Here is a 19,363-nt window from a genome sequence, read left to right as displayed (position 1 = left end):
CAAGCTCAGACAGTTGACAGCACTGAACCTAAACTTTGTTACCTTCCACATGCACTCTGAATACAATGCTATCACTCTGGACATCACAGAGGTACTCTCCTGAGTCTGTCACTTGAGCTTCCAGAACTTGCAGCGACCGAAACGTTCCTTCCATTCTGAGAGAGATCCTCTCATTTTCTACCACTTTCTCCCCATTCTTGTACCATTTGGCAACAACATCCGGCCGAGATAGCTCACATTGGAGCACAAAGTCCTCAGAGGTCAGGTACTTCTGCTTTGCTGGACATGCAAACTGTCTGATTATCTTAACCAGTGGCTCTGCAGGTAGAATCAGGAAATGTCAGCTTAAAAGGTGGCTCAACAAGAATGTGCATTTATTTAGCAGCTTTATCTTCATAGATCTATCCTGAGACATGAGAAATCAAACAAAAATTGACATCAAGTGATATGTGTGAACATATCAGGACAGGTAATCAATTTGATACAAATACACATTCAGCCAATCATAACTTTTGACGTTAGTTTATCACAAGAACATCGTCCCACACTTTTGCACTCTATTCAAAAGGGCCACAACACACTGCAGCACACCAGAACTACAAAAAGAGGAAGAGGAACACCTATACAAAGTATTCGCCAAAAACGGATACAACGGAACGAGGACATGCCGCAACCCAAATGACTAGCCACACTACCATACATCAGGAGCATTTCTGAACTGACAGCCAGACTACTGCAACCACTAGGACTCATAACAGCACACAAACCAACAGCCACGCTCAGACAACTCACCTGAACAAAGGACCCGATACCCAACATGAGCAAAACTAATGTAGTGTACAAAATCCCATGCAAGGACTGCAGAAAACACTACATCGGACAAACAGGAAGACAGTTAACGATCCGTATACACGAACACCATCTAGCCACGAAACAACACGACCAGCTATCCTTAGTAGCCACACACACAGACGACAAGCAACATGAATTCGACTGGGACAACACTACCATTATAGGGCAAGCCAAACAGAGAACAGCCAGGGAATTCCTAGAGGCATGGCACTCATCCACAGACTCTATCAACAAACACATCGACCTGGACCCAACATACTGGCCACTGCAGTGGACAGCTCGAACTGACAAACGGAAGCGGCAGAGACAGGCCACTATAAATACCGGAGAAAACAGCACAGAAGCGCTTCACAGGAGGCTCCCAAGCACTGAGGATGTCATCTAGACAGGGGACGAAACGTTTGCAAGACAAATTCCCAGCTCGGCGAACAGAGCCACAACAACGAGCATCCGAGCTACAAATCTTCTACCAAACTTTGAAGAATAAATTTCTAAGCACATGAGCTGTTTGGTGAACTGACTTGATGTAGTTTGGATACAGATTGGAGAATATTGGATCAGCTGAAGATTATGGAAGACAGAAGATGAGAAACCAAAGGGAGGTTAGAATGTGTCAGAGGAACACAGGTTAAGTCAGGTTAAGGAAGGACTGGAGGTGGGCGACATTACACAGAAGTCAGTATCTTTGTGAAGGAAAGGTGAAGGGATTGGAAGCTAAATTAAGGGTCAAACAGAATTCCAAGATTAGGAATGGTCAGTATCGAGTTTAGCACAGTGAGGGCACTGAGGTCAAGTTTCATTACCTTCCACACGCACTCTGAATACAATGCGGTCACTCTGGACATCACAGAGGTATTCTCCAGAGTCTGTTGTCTGAGCATCCAGTACCCTCAGTGATCGGAATGTTCCCTCCCTCTCAATGGAGATCCTCTCATTTTCCACCACTTTTTCCCCATCCTTGTACCATTTGGCAACACCATCCAGCCGTGACAGTTCACACTGGAGCATAATGTTCTCTGAAGTCAGGTACTTGTGCTCTGCTGGACCCACAGTTTGTCTGATTATCTTAACCGGTGGCTCTGCAGATAGAACCAGGCAGGTGTTGGTTTAATGGGTGCATCAATAACAAGAATGTGCATTTATTTACCACCTTTACTTTGCAGAGCTGGCTCCAGATATGCAATTAAATTTGAGTTAACATGTGAACATATTAGGACAGGTGATCAATACGTTTACATACAATTACACAGAGATTTACAACACCGAAATAGGCCAGTCAGCCCATCATGACTCTGTTGGTGTTGGTTCACAATCCACACCTTTACATCTTACCCTTTCTGCACTACCCATATGTTCCCCATAAACTTATGTGCAGTCATCATTTCATTCACTCCCTGAGGGAGTGAGTTCCACATTCTCCCTACTTTCTGGTTAAGAAGCTTCTATATATTCATAACTGACTTTATTAATGACCAGTACGATAACAAGGAGCAGTGATGGCATGGTGGTGTCATCACCAGATTATTAACCCAGGTAATATCCTGGGGTCCTGGGACTGAATAGTACCATAGCAGATGTTGGAATCTGTATTCAATAAAACCCTGGAATTAAGTTTATTGATGATCATGATACCATTGTTAATTGTCAGGAAAAACCGATCTGGTTCAATATTCTTCTTTACCTGATCTGGCCTACATCTGACTCCAAACCCACAGTAATGGGGCTGAAAAAGTTATTTTCTCACAGAGGGTTATGAGACTGTGGAACTCTGTTCCCAAAATAGCAAGGGAAGCAGAGTCTTCAAATATTTTTCAGGTGGACTAAATTAATTCTTGATAACCAAGGGGGTGAAATGCTATTAAGGTTTTTGTGGGAATTGGGAGTAATCAGATTGTCATTGGAAGTCTGAGGTGAGTGGTGTACCACAGGACTCTGTCCTTGGGCCTCTACTGTTTGTAATTTTTATTAATGACTTGGATGAGAAGATTGAAGGATGGGTTAGCAAGTTTGCAGATGACACAAAAGTTGGAGGTGTTGTTGACAGTATAGAGGGCTGTTATAGGCTGCAGCGGGACATTGACAGGATGCAGAGATGGGCTGAGAAGTGGCAGATGGAGTTCAACCGGATAAATGCGAGGTGATGCATTTTGGAAGGTCGAATTTGAAAGCTGAGTACAGCATTTCGGATAGGATTCTTGGCAGTGTGGAGGAACAGAGGGATCTTGGTGTGCAGGTACATAGATCCTTTAAAATGGCCACCCAAGTGGACAGGGTTGTTAAGAAAGCATATGGTGTTTTGGCTTTCATTAACAGGGGGATTGAGTTTAAGAGTCGTGAGATCTTGTTGCAGCTCTATAAAACTTTGGTTAGACCACATTTGGAATACTGCGTCCAGTTCTGGTCACCCTATTATAGGAAAGATGTGGATGCTTTGGAGAGGGTTCAGAGGAGGTTTACCAGGATGCTGCCTGGACTGGAGGGCTTATCTTATGAAGAGAGGTTGACTGAGCTCGGACTTTTTTCACTGGAGAAAAGGAGGAGGAGAGGGGACCTAATTGAGGTATACAAGATAATGAGAGGCATAGATAGAGTCGATAGCCAGAGACTATTTCCCAGGGCAGAAATGACTAACACAAGGGGTCATAGTTTTAAGCTGGTTGGAGGAAAGTATAGAGGGGATGTCAGAGGCGGGTTCTTTACACAGAGAGTTGTGACAGCATGGAATGCGTTGCCAGCAGCAGTTGTGGAAGCAAGGTCATTGGGGACATTTAAGAGACTACTGGACATGCATATGGTCACAGAAATTTGAGGGTGAATACATGACGATCAGTGGTCGGCACAACATCGTGGGCTGAAGGGCCTGTTCTGTGCTGTACTGTTCAATGTTCTATGTTCTAGAGTAGCAGACCCAAGGGGTTGAGTGGCCTACTCATAACTTACATGCTTATAAGGACTGGAGCCTCCAACAGCAGGTGGCAATGGTGAGGAAGGGTAGCAAGGGAGCCAGATAGTACCTACAGACCTGGTTTGAACAGAGGTATACCAATGTCAGGCAGGGGCCTCATTCAGGGACAGAGTCAGACAGACAGACAGAGACACAAAAGATTCCTCAACCAAGATGATGAACTGTACCCTGAATCCAATGTTAATACTGCATTTTCCTGGTTTTACTCTCAATTTAACTTTATCTTTGTAAAGGCCTGATGCCAGGAGAATATAGAAACACTGCTTCATGATCACTGGGCTGTTTGGGTGCTCAATCTCTTGATAAAGTAAGTTGCTGAGCACAGTACCTGATTGGTGAATACACTTAGTGCAATTTGGATACAGAGCAGAGAGTATTGGATGAGGACAGAAGATGAGAAACTAAGGGGAGGTTTGGAGGTGTCAGAGACTTGCAGAGTGGTGTCAGTAACCGATATTGTACAGAAGGAGGTCGATGTCCTTGTTATGGAGAGAAGGAATTGGAAGCTGAGCTCAGGGTCAAGCAGCACCCTGACTTTGGGGATGGTCAGGGTCAAGCTCGGACAGGTGAGGGCATTGAATCCAAGCTTTGTTACCTTGCACACATACTCCGAATACAACGCTGTCACTCTGGACATCACAGAGGTACTCTCCCGAGTCTGTAGTCCGAGCATCTAGTACCCGCAGTGATCGGAATGCTCCCTCATTCCCAATGAAGATCCTCTCATTTTCAACCATCTTCTCCCCATCCTTGTACCATTTGGCAACACCATCCAACCGAGACAGCTCACACTGGAGTGTAATGACCTCGGAGGTCAGGTACTTGTGCTCTGTTGGACCCTCTGTCTGTCTGATTATCTTAATCGGTGGCTCTGCAGAAAGAACCATGGAGATATCAGTTTAATGGTGACTCTATATAATAGAACATGCATTTATATAGCACCTCCACCTTTGTCAAGCTATCTCAAGATGTGCAATCAAACTCAACTTAACACAAGATGAGAACATTTTAGGACAAATGATCAATACCTTTACATATAGTTACAAAGATGTTTACAACTCAGAAATAGGCCATTGTGATTTCCTTTGGGTCTAGTTCACTAGAAGAATTTCTTCCCATACCTTTACATCTCACCCTTTCTGCAATACCATCAATTCTTTACTCACCTATAGGTTCCCCATAAATGTATCAGTACTAGTCATTTCATTCACTCCATGAAGGAGAGAGTTCCATATTATCACCATTTTCTGCTTAAGAAGATTCTCGACATTTATGACTGCCTTTATTGATGACCAATAAATTAACCAGGGGAGGTGATGCCGTGGTGTATATCACTAGATATTAATCCAGAGTCCTAGATAATGTCTGGGGACCCTGGATTTGAATCACAACAGGACAAATGGTGGAATTCAAATTCAATAAATCCTGGAATTAAGAGTCTAATGATGACCATGAAAGTGTTATCGATTGTTGGTGGGGAAGAAAAAAACATTTGGTTCTCTAATGTCCTTTTAGGAAGGAAATCTGCTGTACGTACCTAGTCCTGTTGGAATATTGCATGCAATTCTGGTCTCCTTCCTATCGGAAAGATGTTGTGAAACTTGAAAGGGTTCAGAAAAGATTTACAAGGATGTTGCCAGGGTTGGAGGATCTGAGCTATAGGGAGAGGCTGAACAGGCTGGGGCTGTTTTCCCTGGAGCGTCGGAGGCTGAGGGGTGACCTTATAGAGGTTTACACAATCATGAGGGGCTTGGATAGGATAAATAGACAAAGTCTTTTCCCTGGGGTCGGGGAGTGCAGAACTAGAGGGCATAGGTTTAGGGTGAGAGGGGAAAGATATAAAAGAGACCTAAGGGGCAACTTTTTCATGCAGAGGGTGGTACATGTATGGAATGAGCTGCCAGAGGAAGTGGTGGAGGCTGGTAAAATTGCAACATTTAAGAGGCATTTGGATGGGTATATGGAAGGGTTGGAAGGGTTTGGAGGGATATGGGCCGGGTGCTGGCAGGTGGGACTAGATTGGGTTGGGATATCTGGTCGGCATGGACGGGTTGGACCGAAGGGTCTGTTTCCATGCTGTACATCTCTATGACGCGATATGACTCCAGACTGGAATTGACTCTTAACCTCCCTCGGGGCAATTCGGTATGGATAACAAATGCTGGCGTAGCCAGTGATGCCCACTTCCATAAATGAATGAAAAATATCTTGTCAAAGAATTGGGCTTTGTTAAAGGAGGATTGAAACACAGAAGTTTAGGAAGGGAATTCCAGAGGTTATGCCCCAGTCATCAGATGGGTTAGATGGTATAAATCAGGGATCAACAAGAAACCACATTTTGAAAGCCATAGATATGTTGGAGGGATGCCAGTCTGGAGGAGATTACAGAGATAAGTTGAGTTAGACATTTGAGAGATTTGAAAACAACAATGAGAACTGTAAAATTATCATGTTTCTGGTATGAAGTACAAGAGTTAAGAAGGAGAGGAAGCTGGAGAAAAACGGCAGAGTACCTCAATTTTATTAATGCACAGCAGAAAGGGATGAAATTAGGTGTGAAAACCAGGATATAGAAATGGTTTGAGTACAGATGAGAAATGCCAAAGGTAAGTAATCTCTTGTGGGAATCATGTCCAGGCCCCTATTACTAAACACCTAGTCAGGTCCATATTTAGAAAAAACACTGGCAGGTTGTCAGTAAGCTTTAGCAGTGATCATAAAGGATTTTAATCTACACATGAACTGGAAAATACACATGGGTAAAAGTAAATGGGAAGTTCATGGAACGTTTTCAGGGTAGTTTTTAATCAAACAGTAGGCTTTAGAGCTGAATAGAGGGCAGGTACACTTGACCTGGGCAATGAGACAATGCAGCCCATTATGAAGGCACCCCAGATAGAAGTGATTAGAATTTGATTGAATTTCACATGTTATTTTGAGGGAGAGAGGAGTCAGTCCAAGACTAGCATTTTAAATTTAAATAAGGGCAATTATTAACATATGAAAGCAGACTTAGCTAAAGTGAACAAACAAATTAAATTATAGGATAAATTAATAGAGATACAGCATTTATGGGGATATTTCAAAATATGCAGAACTGATACATTCCATTGAGAAAGCAAATTTCCAAGGGGAGGAACCACAAACTTTGTGGACCAAAAATGTTAGTATTATCAAACTTAAAGAAAAGCATGTAATTGAGCAAAGATGGAGGTCAGTCAAAAGATTACAATCACTAAAAAATTAATAGGGAGGAAAAATTTATAATACAAGATAAAGGTTGCAAGATTTTGTTTTATTCTTTCATGAGATGTGGGTAGCATTATTTGTTCATCTCTAATTAACTAGAGGAAAGTTACATATCAACCACATTGCTGTGGGACTGAGGTCACATGTAGGCCAGACTCCCTCCACACCTCCATTCGCCATGACCAGGGCCTCCAAGCCCTCCGTTTTTTCCTCTCCAGACGTCCCCAACAGTACCCTTCCACTGACACTCTCATTCGTTTGGCCGAACTGGTCCTCACCCTTAACAATTTCTCCTTTGAATCCTCCCACTTCCTCCAGACCAAAGGCGTAGCCATGGGCACACGTATGGGCCCCAGCTATGCCTGTCTCTTTGTTGGCTATGTAGAACAGTTGATCTTCCGTAATTACACCGGCACCACTCCCCACCTCTTCCTCCGCTACATTGATGACTGCATTGGCGCCACCTCGTGCTCCCGCGAGGAGGTTGAGCAATTCATCAACTTCACCAACACATTCCACCCTGACCTTAAATTTACCTGGACTATCTCTGACACCTCGCTCCCCTTCCTGGACCTCTCCATCTCCATTAGTGACGACCGACTTGACACTGACATTTTTTACAAACCCACCGACTCCCATAGCTACCTGGATTACACCTCTTCCCACCCTATCTCTTGCAAAAATGCCATCCCGTATTCCCAATTTCTCCGCCTCCGCCGTATCTGCTCCCAGGAGGACCAGTCCCACCATAGGACACACCAGATGGCCTCCTTCTTTAGAGACCGCAATTTCTCTTCCCACGTGGTTAAAGATGCCCTCCAACGCATCTCGTCCACATCCCGCACCTCCGCCCTCAGACCCCACCCCTCCAACCGTAACAAGGACAGAACGCCCCTGGTGCTCACCTTCCACCCTACAAACCTTGGCATCAACCAAATCATCCGCCGACATTTCCGCCACCTCCAAAAAGACCCCACCACCAGGGATATATTTCCCTCCCCACCCCTTTCCACCTTCCGCAAAGACCATTCCCTCCGTGACTACCTGGTCAGGTCCACACCCCCCTACGACCCAACCCTCCCATTCTGGCACTTTCCCCTGCCACCGCAGGAACTGTAAAACCTGTGCCCACACCTCCTCCCTCACCTCTATTCAAGGCCCTAAAGGAGCCTTCCACATCCATCAAAGTTTCACCTGCACATCCACCAATATCATTTATTGTATCCGTTGCTCCCGATGTGGTCTCCTCTACATTGGGGAGACTGGGCGCCTCCTAGCAGAGCGCTTTAGGGAACATCTCCGAGACACCCGCACCAATCAACTAAACCGCCCCATGGCCCAACATTTCAACTCCCCCTCCCACTCTGCCGAGGACATGGAGGTCCTGGGCCTCCTTCACCGCTGCTCCCTCACCACCAGACGCCTGGAGGAAGAACACCTCATCTTCCGCCTCGGAACACTTCAACCCCAGGGCATCAATGTGGACTTCAACAGTTTCCTCATTTCCCCTTCCCCCACCTCATCCTAGTTTCAAACTTCCAGCTCAGTTACTGTCTCCTTGACTTGTCCGACCTGCCTATCTTCTTTTCCACCTATCCACTCCACCCTCTCCTCCCTGACCTATCACCTTCATCTCCTCCCCCACTCACCCATTGTACTCTATGCTACTCTCTCCCCACCCCCACCCTCCTCTAGCTTATCTCTCCATGCTTCAGGTTCACTGCCTTTATTCCTGATGAAGGGCTTTTGCCCGAAACGTTGATTTCGCTGCTCGTTGGATGCTGCCTGAACTGCTGTGCTCTTCCAGCACCACTAATCCAGTATTTGGTTTTCAGCATCTGCAGTCATTGTTTTTACCCTGGCCAACAATGGCAGGCTGTTTAGCTAGACTAGTAATCCAGAAACCCAACCTAATGCTCCGGGGACAAGGGTTCAATTCCCACCATGTAGTGAATTTAAATTCAATAAAAGTACCGGAATAAAAAGTTCAACTACTAGTGACCATTTAACCAATTGTAAAAACCTGTCATGGGACATGGGCTTTGCTGGTTTGCCAGTATTTATTGCCCAACCCTTAACTGCCCTGAAGAATGCTCAGTGGGGGATGGGAACCTGAGGTGTAGTTCCAGTGCACAGGAGGATGAGAGCAGGGAGGGCAGGGACAGGATTTCACGGTCACAGGAATGTGCTGGCAGACAGCAAAGTGGTTTGAAGTGTGTCTACTTCAACACCAGAAGTATCCAAAATAAGGTAGGTGAGCTTGCAGCATGGATAGGTACCTGGAACTTCGATGTTGTGGCCATTTTGGAGACGTGGATAGAGCAGGGTGAGGAATGGATGTTGAAGGTTCCAGGGTTTAGATCTTTTGGAAATTGGCAGATATGATATTGTGGGGATTACTGAGACGTGCCTTCAAGTGGACAGGGCCTGGGAAATGAATATTCAAGGCTACACGTGCTATCGTAAGGACAGACTGACGGGCAGAGGGGGTGGGGTGGCCTTGATGGTAAGGGAGGATATTCAGTCCCTTGCACGGGGGGACCTAAAGTCAGGGGATATAGAGTCAGTGTGGATAGAGCTGCAAAATACTAAGGGTAAAAAGATCCTCTTGGGAGTCATCTACAGGCCCCCAAACAGTAGTCTGGATGTCGGATTTAAGTTGAATCAGTTGCTGAAATTGGCCTGTTGCAAAGATGTTACTACAGTTGTTATGGGGTATTTTAACATGCAGGTAGACTGGGAGAATCAGGATGGTATTGGACCTCAAGAAAAAGACTTTGTGGAGTGCCTCAGAGATGGATTCTTAGAGCAGCTGGTGCTGGAGCCGACCAGGGAGAAGGCAATTCTGGATCTGGTATTGTGTAACGAACCAGAATTGGTCAGAGACCTCGAAGTGAGGGAGCCATTGGGAAATAGTGACCATAATACATTAAGCTTCAATCTGCAACTTGAGAGGGAGAGGGTACAATCGGAAGTGACAATATTTCTGTTGAATAAAGGGAACTATGGAGCTATGAGGGTGGAGCTGGCCAAAGTTCAATGGTGCAATACCTTAGCAGGGATGACCGTGGAGGAATAATGGCAGATATTTCTGTGTATAATGCAGAAGTTGCAGGATCAGTTCATTCCTAAAAGGAAGAAAGATCCCAGGAGGAGGCATGGGCGGCTGTGGCTGACGAGGGAAGTTAAGAAACATATAAAGTTAAAAGAGAAAAAGTATAACATAGCAAAGATAAGTGGGAAAACTGAGGACTGGGAAGCTTTTAAAGAGCAACAGAGGATTACTAAGAAGGAAATACGCAGAGAAAAAATGAGGTACGAAGGTAAACTGGCCAACAATATAAAGGAGGATAGTAAAAGCTTTTTTAGGTACGTGCAAGGCAAAAAAATGGTTAGGACTAACATTGGGCCCTTGAAGACAGAAACAGGGGAATATATTACGGGGAACAAAGAAATGGCAGAAGAATTAAATGGGTACTTCAGATCTGTGTTCACTGGGGAAGACACAAGCAATCTCCCTGAGGTAACAGTGGCTGAAGGACCTGAACTTACGGGAATTTATATTTGCCAGGATTTGGTGTTGGAGAGACTGTTAGGTCTGAAGGTTGATAAGGCTCCGGGGCCTGATGGTCTACATCCCAGGGTACTGAAGGAGGTGGCTCGGGAAATCGTGGATGCGTTGGTGGTTATTTTCCAGAGTTCAATAGATTCGGGGTTGGTTCCTGAGAATTGGAGGGTGGCTAATGTTATACCACTTTTTAAGAAAGGTGGGAGAGAGAAAGCAGGAAATTATAGACCAGTTAGTCTGACCTCAGTGGTGGGAAAGATGCTGGAGTCTATTATAAAGGATGAAATTACGGCACATCTGGATAGTAGTAACAGGATAGGACAGAGTCAGCATGGATTTATGAAGGGGAAATCATGCTTGACTAATCTTCTTGAATTTTTTGAGGATGTAACTCTGAAGATGGACGAGGGAGCTACAGTAGAGGTAGTGTACCTGGACTTTCAGAAAGCTTTTGATAAAGTCCCCCACAGGAGGTTAGTGAGTAAAATTAGGGCGCATGGTATTGGGGGCAAAGTACTAGATTGGATTGAAAATTGGTTGGCTGATAGGAAACAAAGAGTGGTGATAAACGGCTCCATTTCAGAATGGCAGGCAGAGACCAGTGGGGTACCGCAGGGATCCGTGCTGGGACTGCAGCTTTTTCCAATATATGTTAATGATATAGAAGATGGTATCAGCAATAACATTAGCAAATTTGCTGATGATACAAAGCTGGGTGGCAGGGTGAAATGTGATGAGGATGTTAGGAGATTACAGGGTGACCTGGACAAGTTAGGTGAGTGGGCAGATGCATGGTAGATGCAGTTTAATGTGGATAAATGTATGGTTATCCACTTTGGTGGCAAGAACATGAAGGCAGATTACTACCTCAATGGAATCAATTTAGGTAAAGGGGCAGTACAGAGAGATCTGGGTGTTCTTGTACACCAGTCAATAAAGGCAAGCATGCAGGTACAGCAGGTAGTGAAGAAGGCTAATAGCATGCTGGCCTTCATAACAAGAGGAATTGAATATAGAAGCAAAGTGGTGCTTCTGCAGCTGTACAGGGCCCTGGTGAGACCACACCTGGAGTACTGTGTGCAGTTCTGGTCTCCAAATTTGAGGAAAGACATTCTGGCTATTGAGGGAGTGCAGTGTAGGTTCACGAGGTCAATTCCTGGAATGGCGGGATTACCTTACACTGAAAGACTGAAGCGACTGGGCTTGTATACCTTTGAGTTTAGAAGACTGAGAGGGGATCTGATTGAGACATATAAGATTATGAAAGGATTGGACACTCTGGCAGCAGGAAACATGTTTCTGCTGATGGGGGAGTGCCGAACCAGAGGTCACAGCTTAAAAATACGGGGTCGACCATTTAGGACAGAGATGAGGAGAAACTTCTTCACCCAGAGAGTGGTGGCTGTGTGGAATGCTCTGCCCCAGAGGGCAGTGGAGCCTATTCTCTGGATTCATTTAAGAAAGAGTTGGATAGAGCTCTCAAAGATAGTGGAATCAATGGTTATGGAGATAAGGCAGGAAGAGGATACTGATTAGGAATGATCAGCCATGATCATATTGAATGGCGGTGCAGGCTCAAAGGGCTGAATGGCCTACTCCTGCACCTATTGTCTATTGAGAACAGGCAAGGCGGTAAAAGAGGGGGAGGTGTGGCCTTGTTTGTCAAGGACAGTATAACTGTGGCTGAGAGAACTTTTGATGAGGTCTCATCTACTAAGGTAGTATGGGCTGAGGTTAGGAACAGGAGAGGAGATGTCATCCTGCAGGGAGCTTTTTATAAGCCTCTGCAGAGTTCCAGGCAGGTGGAGGAGAGGATTGGCAAAATGACTCTGCGTAGGAGTGAAAGGAACAGGATGGTCATTATGGGGGACTTTAACTTCCCCAACATTGACAGGAAATGCTTTCACTCTAGTACGTTGGATGGATCAGTTTTTGTCCAATGTGTGCAGGAGGGTTTTCTGATACAGTATGTTGAAGGACCGACAAGAGGGGAAGCCACACTGGATCTGGTGCTTGGTAATGAACCAGGCCAGGTGTTTGATTTAGTGGTAGGTGAGCACTTTGGACAGAGTGACCATAATTCAGCTACGTTTAGTTTAGCGATGGAAGGGGATAGGTATGTGCCACAGGGCAAGAGTTATCGATGGGGCAAGGGCAATTAATATGCGATTAGGCAAGACTTAGGATGCAGAGAATGGGGTAGCAAAATGCAGGGGATTGGGACAATTAAAATGTGGAGCTGGTTTAAGGAACAGATATTGTGTGCCCTTGATAGGTATATCCCTGTCAGGCAGGGAAGAAGTGATAAAGTAAGGGAAGTATGATTTACTACAGAAATTGCATCCCGTTAAGCGGACGAAGGAGGCTCATGTGACAATGAGACGAGATAGTTCAGATGAGGCGATGGAGAGTTACAGATTAGCTCAGAAGGATTTAAAGAGAGAGTTAAGAAGAGCAAAGAGAGGACATGAACAGTCTTTAGCATGTAGAATAAAAGAGAACTCTAAAGCTTTCTACAAGTATGTGAGGAATAAAAGGATGACTAAGGTAGGAATAGGGTGAGTCAAAAACAGAAGTGGGAAGTTGTGTGTGGACCCTGTGGAGATCGGAGAGGAGCTAAACAATTATTTCTCATTGATTTTCACTTAGGAAAAGGAGAATATTGTAGAGAACAATGACATATGAGATATTAGACTAGAAAGGATCAAGGTTAGTAAGGGAGAGGTGTTATCAATTCTAGAAAGAGTGAAAGTTGACAAGTCCCCTGGCCCTTGTTCAAGAAGGATAGTAGGGATGACCCAGGTAATTATAGACCAGTGAGCCTTACTTCTGTTGTAGGAAAGGTTTTGGAAAGGATTATAAGAGATAAGATTTATAATCATCTAGCAAGCAACAATTTGATTTTATGATTTTGTCAAGGGCAGGTCATGTCTCACAAACCTCACTGAGTTTTTTGAGAAAGTACCAAACATGTGGATGAGTGTAGGGCAGTTGATGTGCTATACATGGACTTTAATAAAGCCTTTGATAAGGTTCCACATGGTAGGCTATTGGAAAAAGTGCAGAGGCATGGGATTGAGGGTGATTTAGCAGTTTGGATTAGAAACTGGCTTTCTGAAAGAAGGCAGCGAGTGGTGGTTGATGGAAAATATTCAGCCTGGAGTCTGGTTACTAGTGGTTGCCACAAGGATCTGTTTTGGGACCACTGCTCTTTGTCATTTTTATAAATGACTTAGACACAGGTATAGGTGGATGGGTTAGTAAGTTTGCAGATGACACTGAAGTCAGTGGAGTAGTGGAAAATGTGGAAGAATGTTGCAGGTTGCAGGGGGACTCGGATAATCTGCAGAATTGGGCTGAGAGGTGGCAAATGGAGTTCAATGCAGATAAATGTGAGGTGATTCACTTTAGGAAGAATAACAGGAAGGCAGAGTACTGGGTCAATGGAAAGAATCTTGGTAGTGTGGATGTGCAGAGGAATCTTGGAGTCCGTGTATATAGATCCCTGAAAGTTGCCACCCAGGTTGATAGTGCTGTTAAGAAGGCATGCGGTGTGTTAGGTTTTATTGGTAGAGGGATTGAGTTACGGAGCTGTAATGTCATGCTGCAATTGTACAAAAGGCTAGTGCGGCTGCACTTGGAATATTGTGTACAGTTCTGGTCACCCCATTACAGGAAGGATGTGGAAGCACTGGAAGAGGTGCAGAGGAGATTTACCAGGATGTTTCCTGGTCTGGAGGGAAGCTATTATGAGGAAAGGTTGAGAGACTTGGGTCTGTTCTCATTGGAAAGGCGGCTAAGAGGGGATTTGATAGAGACATACAAGATGATCAGAGGATTAGATAGGGTAGACAGTGAAAGTCTTTTTCCTAGGATGATGATGTCAGCTTGTACGTGGGGGCATAACTACAAATTGAGGGGTGATAGAATTAAGACAGATGTCAGAGGCAGGTTCTTTACTCAAAGAATGGTAAGGGCGCGGAACGCCTTCCCTGCCAATGTAATTAACTCAGCCACATGAGAGAGATTTAAACAATCCTTGGATAAGCACATGGATGATGATGGGATGGTATAGAGGGATGAGCTTAGATCAGCTCATAGGACAGCGCAACATCGAGGGCCAAAGGGCTTGTTCTGCGCTGTATTGATCTATGTTCTATTTTCTAATGTGATAGTGAACTGCCATCTTGAACTGCTGCAGTCCATTTGCTATAGGTTGACCCACAGTGTTCCTTGGGAGGGAATGCCAGGATTTTGATCTAGCAAGACTGAAGGACGAGCGATATATTTGTCAATCGTCGTAAATACCCACTGGGTTCACTGATGCCCTTTTACAGAAAGAAATCTGCCATCTGAGGTTCATGAGTCTTTGAAGCTCCTTGCCACAGTGAGTTGCGATGGCAGAGTCCTTGTGCATATTTAGACTGAGATAGATAGATTCTTGAACAGTTGAGCAATCGAGGGTTATCAGAAAGGACAGGTAAGTGGATGTCAGGTCAGCTATCATCCTTCTGAATGGCAGGACAGGCTCAACGGTCCGAATGGCCTACTCCTGTTCCAATTTCTTATGGTCTTACATTCTAAGGAAATCTCTCATTCTTGAAGGTCATGAATATATGGAATGTTTTTCCTGAAAAGATGGTGAAAGCAGAGTTCTGAAATAATTTATGGCAGAGGTAGATAGATTCTAGATAAGCAAGGGGGTGAAAGGTTATCGGGATAGGTGGGAAGAGATTTGAAATTGTAATTAGAATACCCATAACCTTGTTAAATGGAGCGATGGCTTGATAGGCTGAGTGGCCAACTCATAGTCCTCGTTTGTATATTCACATTTCCAGGAATTTAGAAGAGTAAGAGGTGACTTGATTGAAACATTTGGGATCCTGAGGGGTATTGGAATGGATGTGAAGAGAATGTTTCTCCTCATCAGAGAATCTGAAACTTGGGGTCACTGTTCAACAATATGTAATTAACAATTTAAGACAAAACTGAAGACGTTTTTTTTCTTAGAGGGTCACGACTCTGTAAAGGGCATTAGAAGTACAGTCTACGAATGTTATTCTGGTGGGGTCAATAAATTCTTGATAATAAAAGGGATGTGAGGTCACACGTGATGTCAATAAAAGGGTTTGTTGAGAATGGGGAGTAAACAGATCAGCCACAATCTCATTGCGTGTAGGAGCAGACCCGAGGGGCTAAATTTCCTAATTTACATGCTTTTAAGGTAGCAGAGCATCAAACAGCAAGTGGCAATGGTTAGTGGGGGGGAGGGGGGGGGGGGGGGTGGGGGGAAGGAGGTGGGTGGGTAGATATTACCTACAGACCCAATTTGCCCAAGAAATAGCAATGTCAGGCAGAGGCCTCATTATGCTGTATTTGGGGGGCAATGCAGAAGAGACAGATATACCAAAAGACAAAATATTCTGCAACCAATATGTGAACTGCATTCTCAATCCAATGCAAATACTCAGTCTTCCTTGTTTTAGTCTTAATTTGACTTCATGTTTGCAAAGGCTTGATGGCAGTAGAATAAATAAACCCTGTTTCATGATTGTTGAGCTGTCGGGGTGCTCCAATCCCTCTACAGAATAAGTTTCTAAGCAGAGGAGATGATGAGCGAAGAGACTTCGTGCAGTATGGATACAAAGCAGAGAATACTGGATTATCTTAATTTATGATAGATGAGCATTGGGAAACCATAAGGAGAACATTGCAGTAGTCAAGTTTGGAGGAGGCAGAGGCAAGCAGCATGGTATCAGTAACAGTCAGGTTAAGGAAGGACATGAGGCAGACAAAAGACACACCTAGGGGTAGGTGTCTTGGTGATGGAGAGAAGAGATTGGAAGCTGAGCTCAGGATCAAGCATACCCTGTATACTCAGACCTTTGAATACAGGAGTTAGGAAGTCATGTTGAGGTTAAACAGAATGTTGGTGAGGCCTCTTCTGGAGTACTTTGCCCAGTTCTGTTACCCTGTTCTAGGGAAGATATTATCAAGCTGGAGAGGGTTCAGAAGGGATTTACCAGGATGTTGACAAGAATGGAAGGTTTGAGTTATCGGGAAAGACTGGATAGATTGGGATTTTTTTTTCAGTGGAGTGTAGGAGATTGAGGAGCGACCCTATAAATGTTTTTAAAATCATGAGGGGTATAGGTAAGGCGAATGGTAGGTGTCTTTTCACTATGGTGGGGGATTTCAAGACAAGAAAGATTTAGAAATGAACCCATATGGGGCGACATTTTTAGATACAGTGTCACTTGTGTGGAATGAACTTCCAGAGGAAGTAGTGAATGTGGGTACATTTACAATGTTTAAAAGACATTTTATAAATGTATATGAAAAATAAAGGTTTGGAGGGATTTAAACCAAGCACAGGCAGGTGGGACTGGTTTAATTTTGGATTATGGCAGGCATGGATTGATTGGACTGGCTTGTGGATCTTGGGAAGGAGGTAGAATCAGGCGGTGCGGGGTTCTCGGACTACAAGATTGGAAGCTGTGGGTGGGAGATCTCCTGAGGTGATGAGATTGTGTATGGTCTGGGAGATGATGGTTTGGTGATGGGGGGTGGGGTCATGGTCGAGGGGGCAGTAGGAGGAGGTGTCTTCGAGTTGGCATCTGGCTTCAGTGCGCCAAACTACCACTGCACCCCCTTTATCCGCTGGTTTGATGGTGAGATTGGGATTGGAGCAGAGGGAGTGGAGGGCTGCGCGTTGTGAGGGTGAGAGGTTGGAGTGGGGGAGGGGGTTGGACAGGTTGAGGCGGTTAATGTCTCGGTAGCAGTTGGAAATGAAGTGAACGAGGGCAGGTAATATGCCAGCACAGGGTGTCTAGGTGGATGGAGTGTGTTGGAGGCAATGTAAAGGGGCCCTCGGAAGGTGGGTGGGAGTCCCGATTGAAAAAGTAAGCTCGGACGCGGAGGCAGCGGAACAAGTGTTTGACGTCATGATGCATATTAAATTCATTGATGCATGGACGGAGGGGAATAAAAGTAAGGCCTTTGCTGAGGACTGATTGTTCAACCTCAGTGAGGGAGAGGTTGGGGGGATGGTGAAAACTTGGCAGGGCAGGGAGCTAGGACCTGGGGTAGGTGAGGTGCTGGGAGTGGGGGCGGAGCCTGTAACTGGACTGGGCGTGGTGGTAGGGGGAATGGGGGTGGAGTCATGAACAGGGGTAATGTTCCCCTGCAATATAATAGCACATATAAAATGGAATCCTGGAATTTATTGCAAAGGGCTGGATTATAAAAGTAGTATTGATAAAACTACATAAAATTTTGGTGAGACCACACCTGGCATATTTTGTCCAGTTGTGGTCACCCTACTTGAGGATGGATGTGGTAGCCCTGGAGGCAGTTCAGAGGAGATTCACCATGTTGATTCCAGGACTGAAAGGGCTATCAAATGACGGGCAGTTAAATAGCTTGGGCTTGTACTCATTGGAGTTCAGAAGAATGAGAAGGGATCTGATTGAGGTATATAAAATGCTCAAGTGAACAGTGAACAGATGTTTCCCCTTATAGGACAGCCTTGAACAAGAAGTCATAGATATGAAGTGGGAGAAGATACGTTCAAAGCTGAGATGAGGAGAAACTACCTCTCTGAGGGGGTTGTGAATGTGTGGAACTCACTGTCCAAGAGTGCAGTGAAGGCAGAATCAATCAACAGATTTGAGAAAAAAATAAGAATGTTTCTGATGAAAAGCGGGAAAAAGGGTGATGGGAAGCAGGAAGGAGACTGAAGTTGAGATGAGGATAAGATCAGCCATGATCATGTTAAATCGAGGAACATAGAGATGTACATGGAAACAGACCTCACCTGGCCCATATCCCTCCAAACCCTTCCTATTCATATACCCATTCAAATGTCTTTTAAATGTTGCAATTGTACCAGCCTCCACCACTTCCTCTGGCAGCTCATTCCATACATGTACCACCCTCTGTGTGAAAAAGTTGCCCCTTTAGGTCTCTTTTATATCTTTCCCCTCTCACCCTAAACCTATGCCCTCTAGTTATGGACTCCCCCACCCCAGGGAAAAGACTTTGCCCGTTTACCCTATCCATGCCCCTCATAATTTTGTAAACCTCTATAAGGTCACCCCTCAGCGTCCGACACTCCAGGGAAAACAGCCCCAGCCTGTTCAACCTCTCCCTATAGCTCAAATCCTCCAACCTTGGCAACATCCTTGTAAATCTTTTCTGAACCATTTCCAGTTTCACAACATCTTTCCGATAGGAAGGAGACCAGAATTGTACGCAATATTCCAATGGCCTAACCAATGCCCTGTACAGCCGCAACATGGCCTCCCAACTCCTGTACTCAACACTCTGAACAATAAATGTAAGCATACCAAACACCTTCTTCACTATCCTATCTACCTGCGACTCCACTTTCAAGGAGCTATGAACCTGCACTCCAAGGTCTCTTTGATCAGCAACACTCCCTGGAACCTTACCATTAAGTGTTCATTCACATACTGAATCAGAAAATTTTCTTGTACACACTTAACAAATTCCTCTCCACTTAAACCCTTAACACTATGGCAGTCCCAGTCTATGTTTGGAAAGTTAAAATCCCCTACCATAACCACCCTATTATTCTTACAGATAGCAGAGATCTCCTTACAAGTTTGTTTTTCAATTTCCCTCTGACTATTAGGGGGTCTATAATACAATTCCAATATGGTGATCATCCCTTTCTTATTTCTCAGATCCACCCAAATAACTTCTCT

At 44.8% G+C, this 19,363-nt stretch overlaps 1 protein-coding gene across 4 annotated transcripts in view; it reads right to left on the bottom strand.

Annotated features, from left to right (window-relative positions):
* Positions 1–19,363, bottom strand: part of LOC140482474 (obscurin-like) — a 322,475-nt gene that overhangs the window by 118,454 nt on the left and 184,658 nt on the right. For all 4 annotated transcript variants that reach the window (XM_072580002.1, XM_072580005.1, XM_072580003.1 and 1 more), the window contains 3 exons: positions 4,413–4,688; positions 1,656–1,931; positions 43–318 (listed from right to left, as the gene is read on the bottom strand). In XM_072580002.1, coding sequence (XP_072436103.1) covers positions 43–318; positions 1,656–1,931; positions 4,413–4,688 — 828 coding nt within the window. The remainder of the gene's footprint in view (positions 1–42; positions 319–1,655; positions 1,932–4,412; positions 4,689–19,363) is intronic.

The sequence above is a fragment of the Chiloscyllium punctatum genome, chromosome 10 (assembly GCF_047496795.1).
Source record: "Chiloscyllium punctatum isolate Juve2018m chromosome 10, sChiPun1.3, whole genome shotgun sequence".
Classification (NCBI taxonomy): domain Eukaryota; kingdom Metazoa; phylum Chordata; class Chondrichthyes; order Orectolobiformes; family Hemiscylliidae; genus Chiloscyllium; species Chiloscyllium punctatum.
This window is presented reverse-complemented; position numbering and strand designations above follow the sequence as displayed.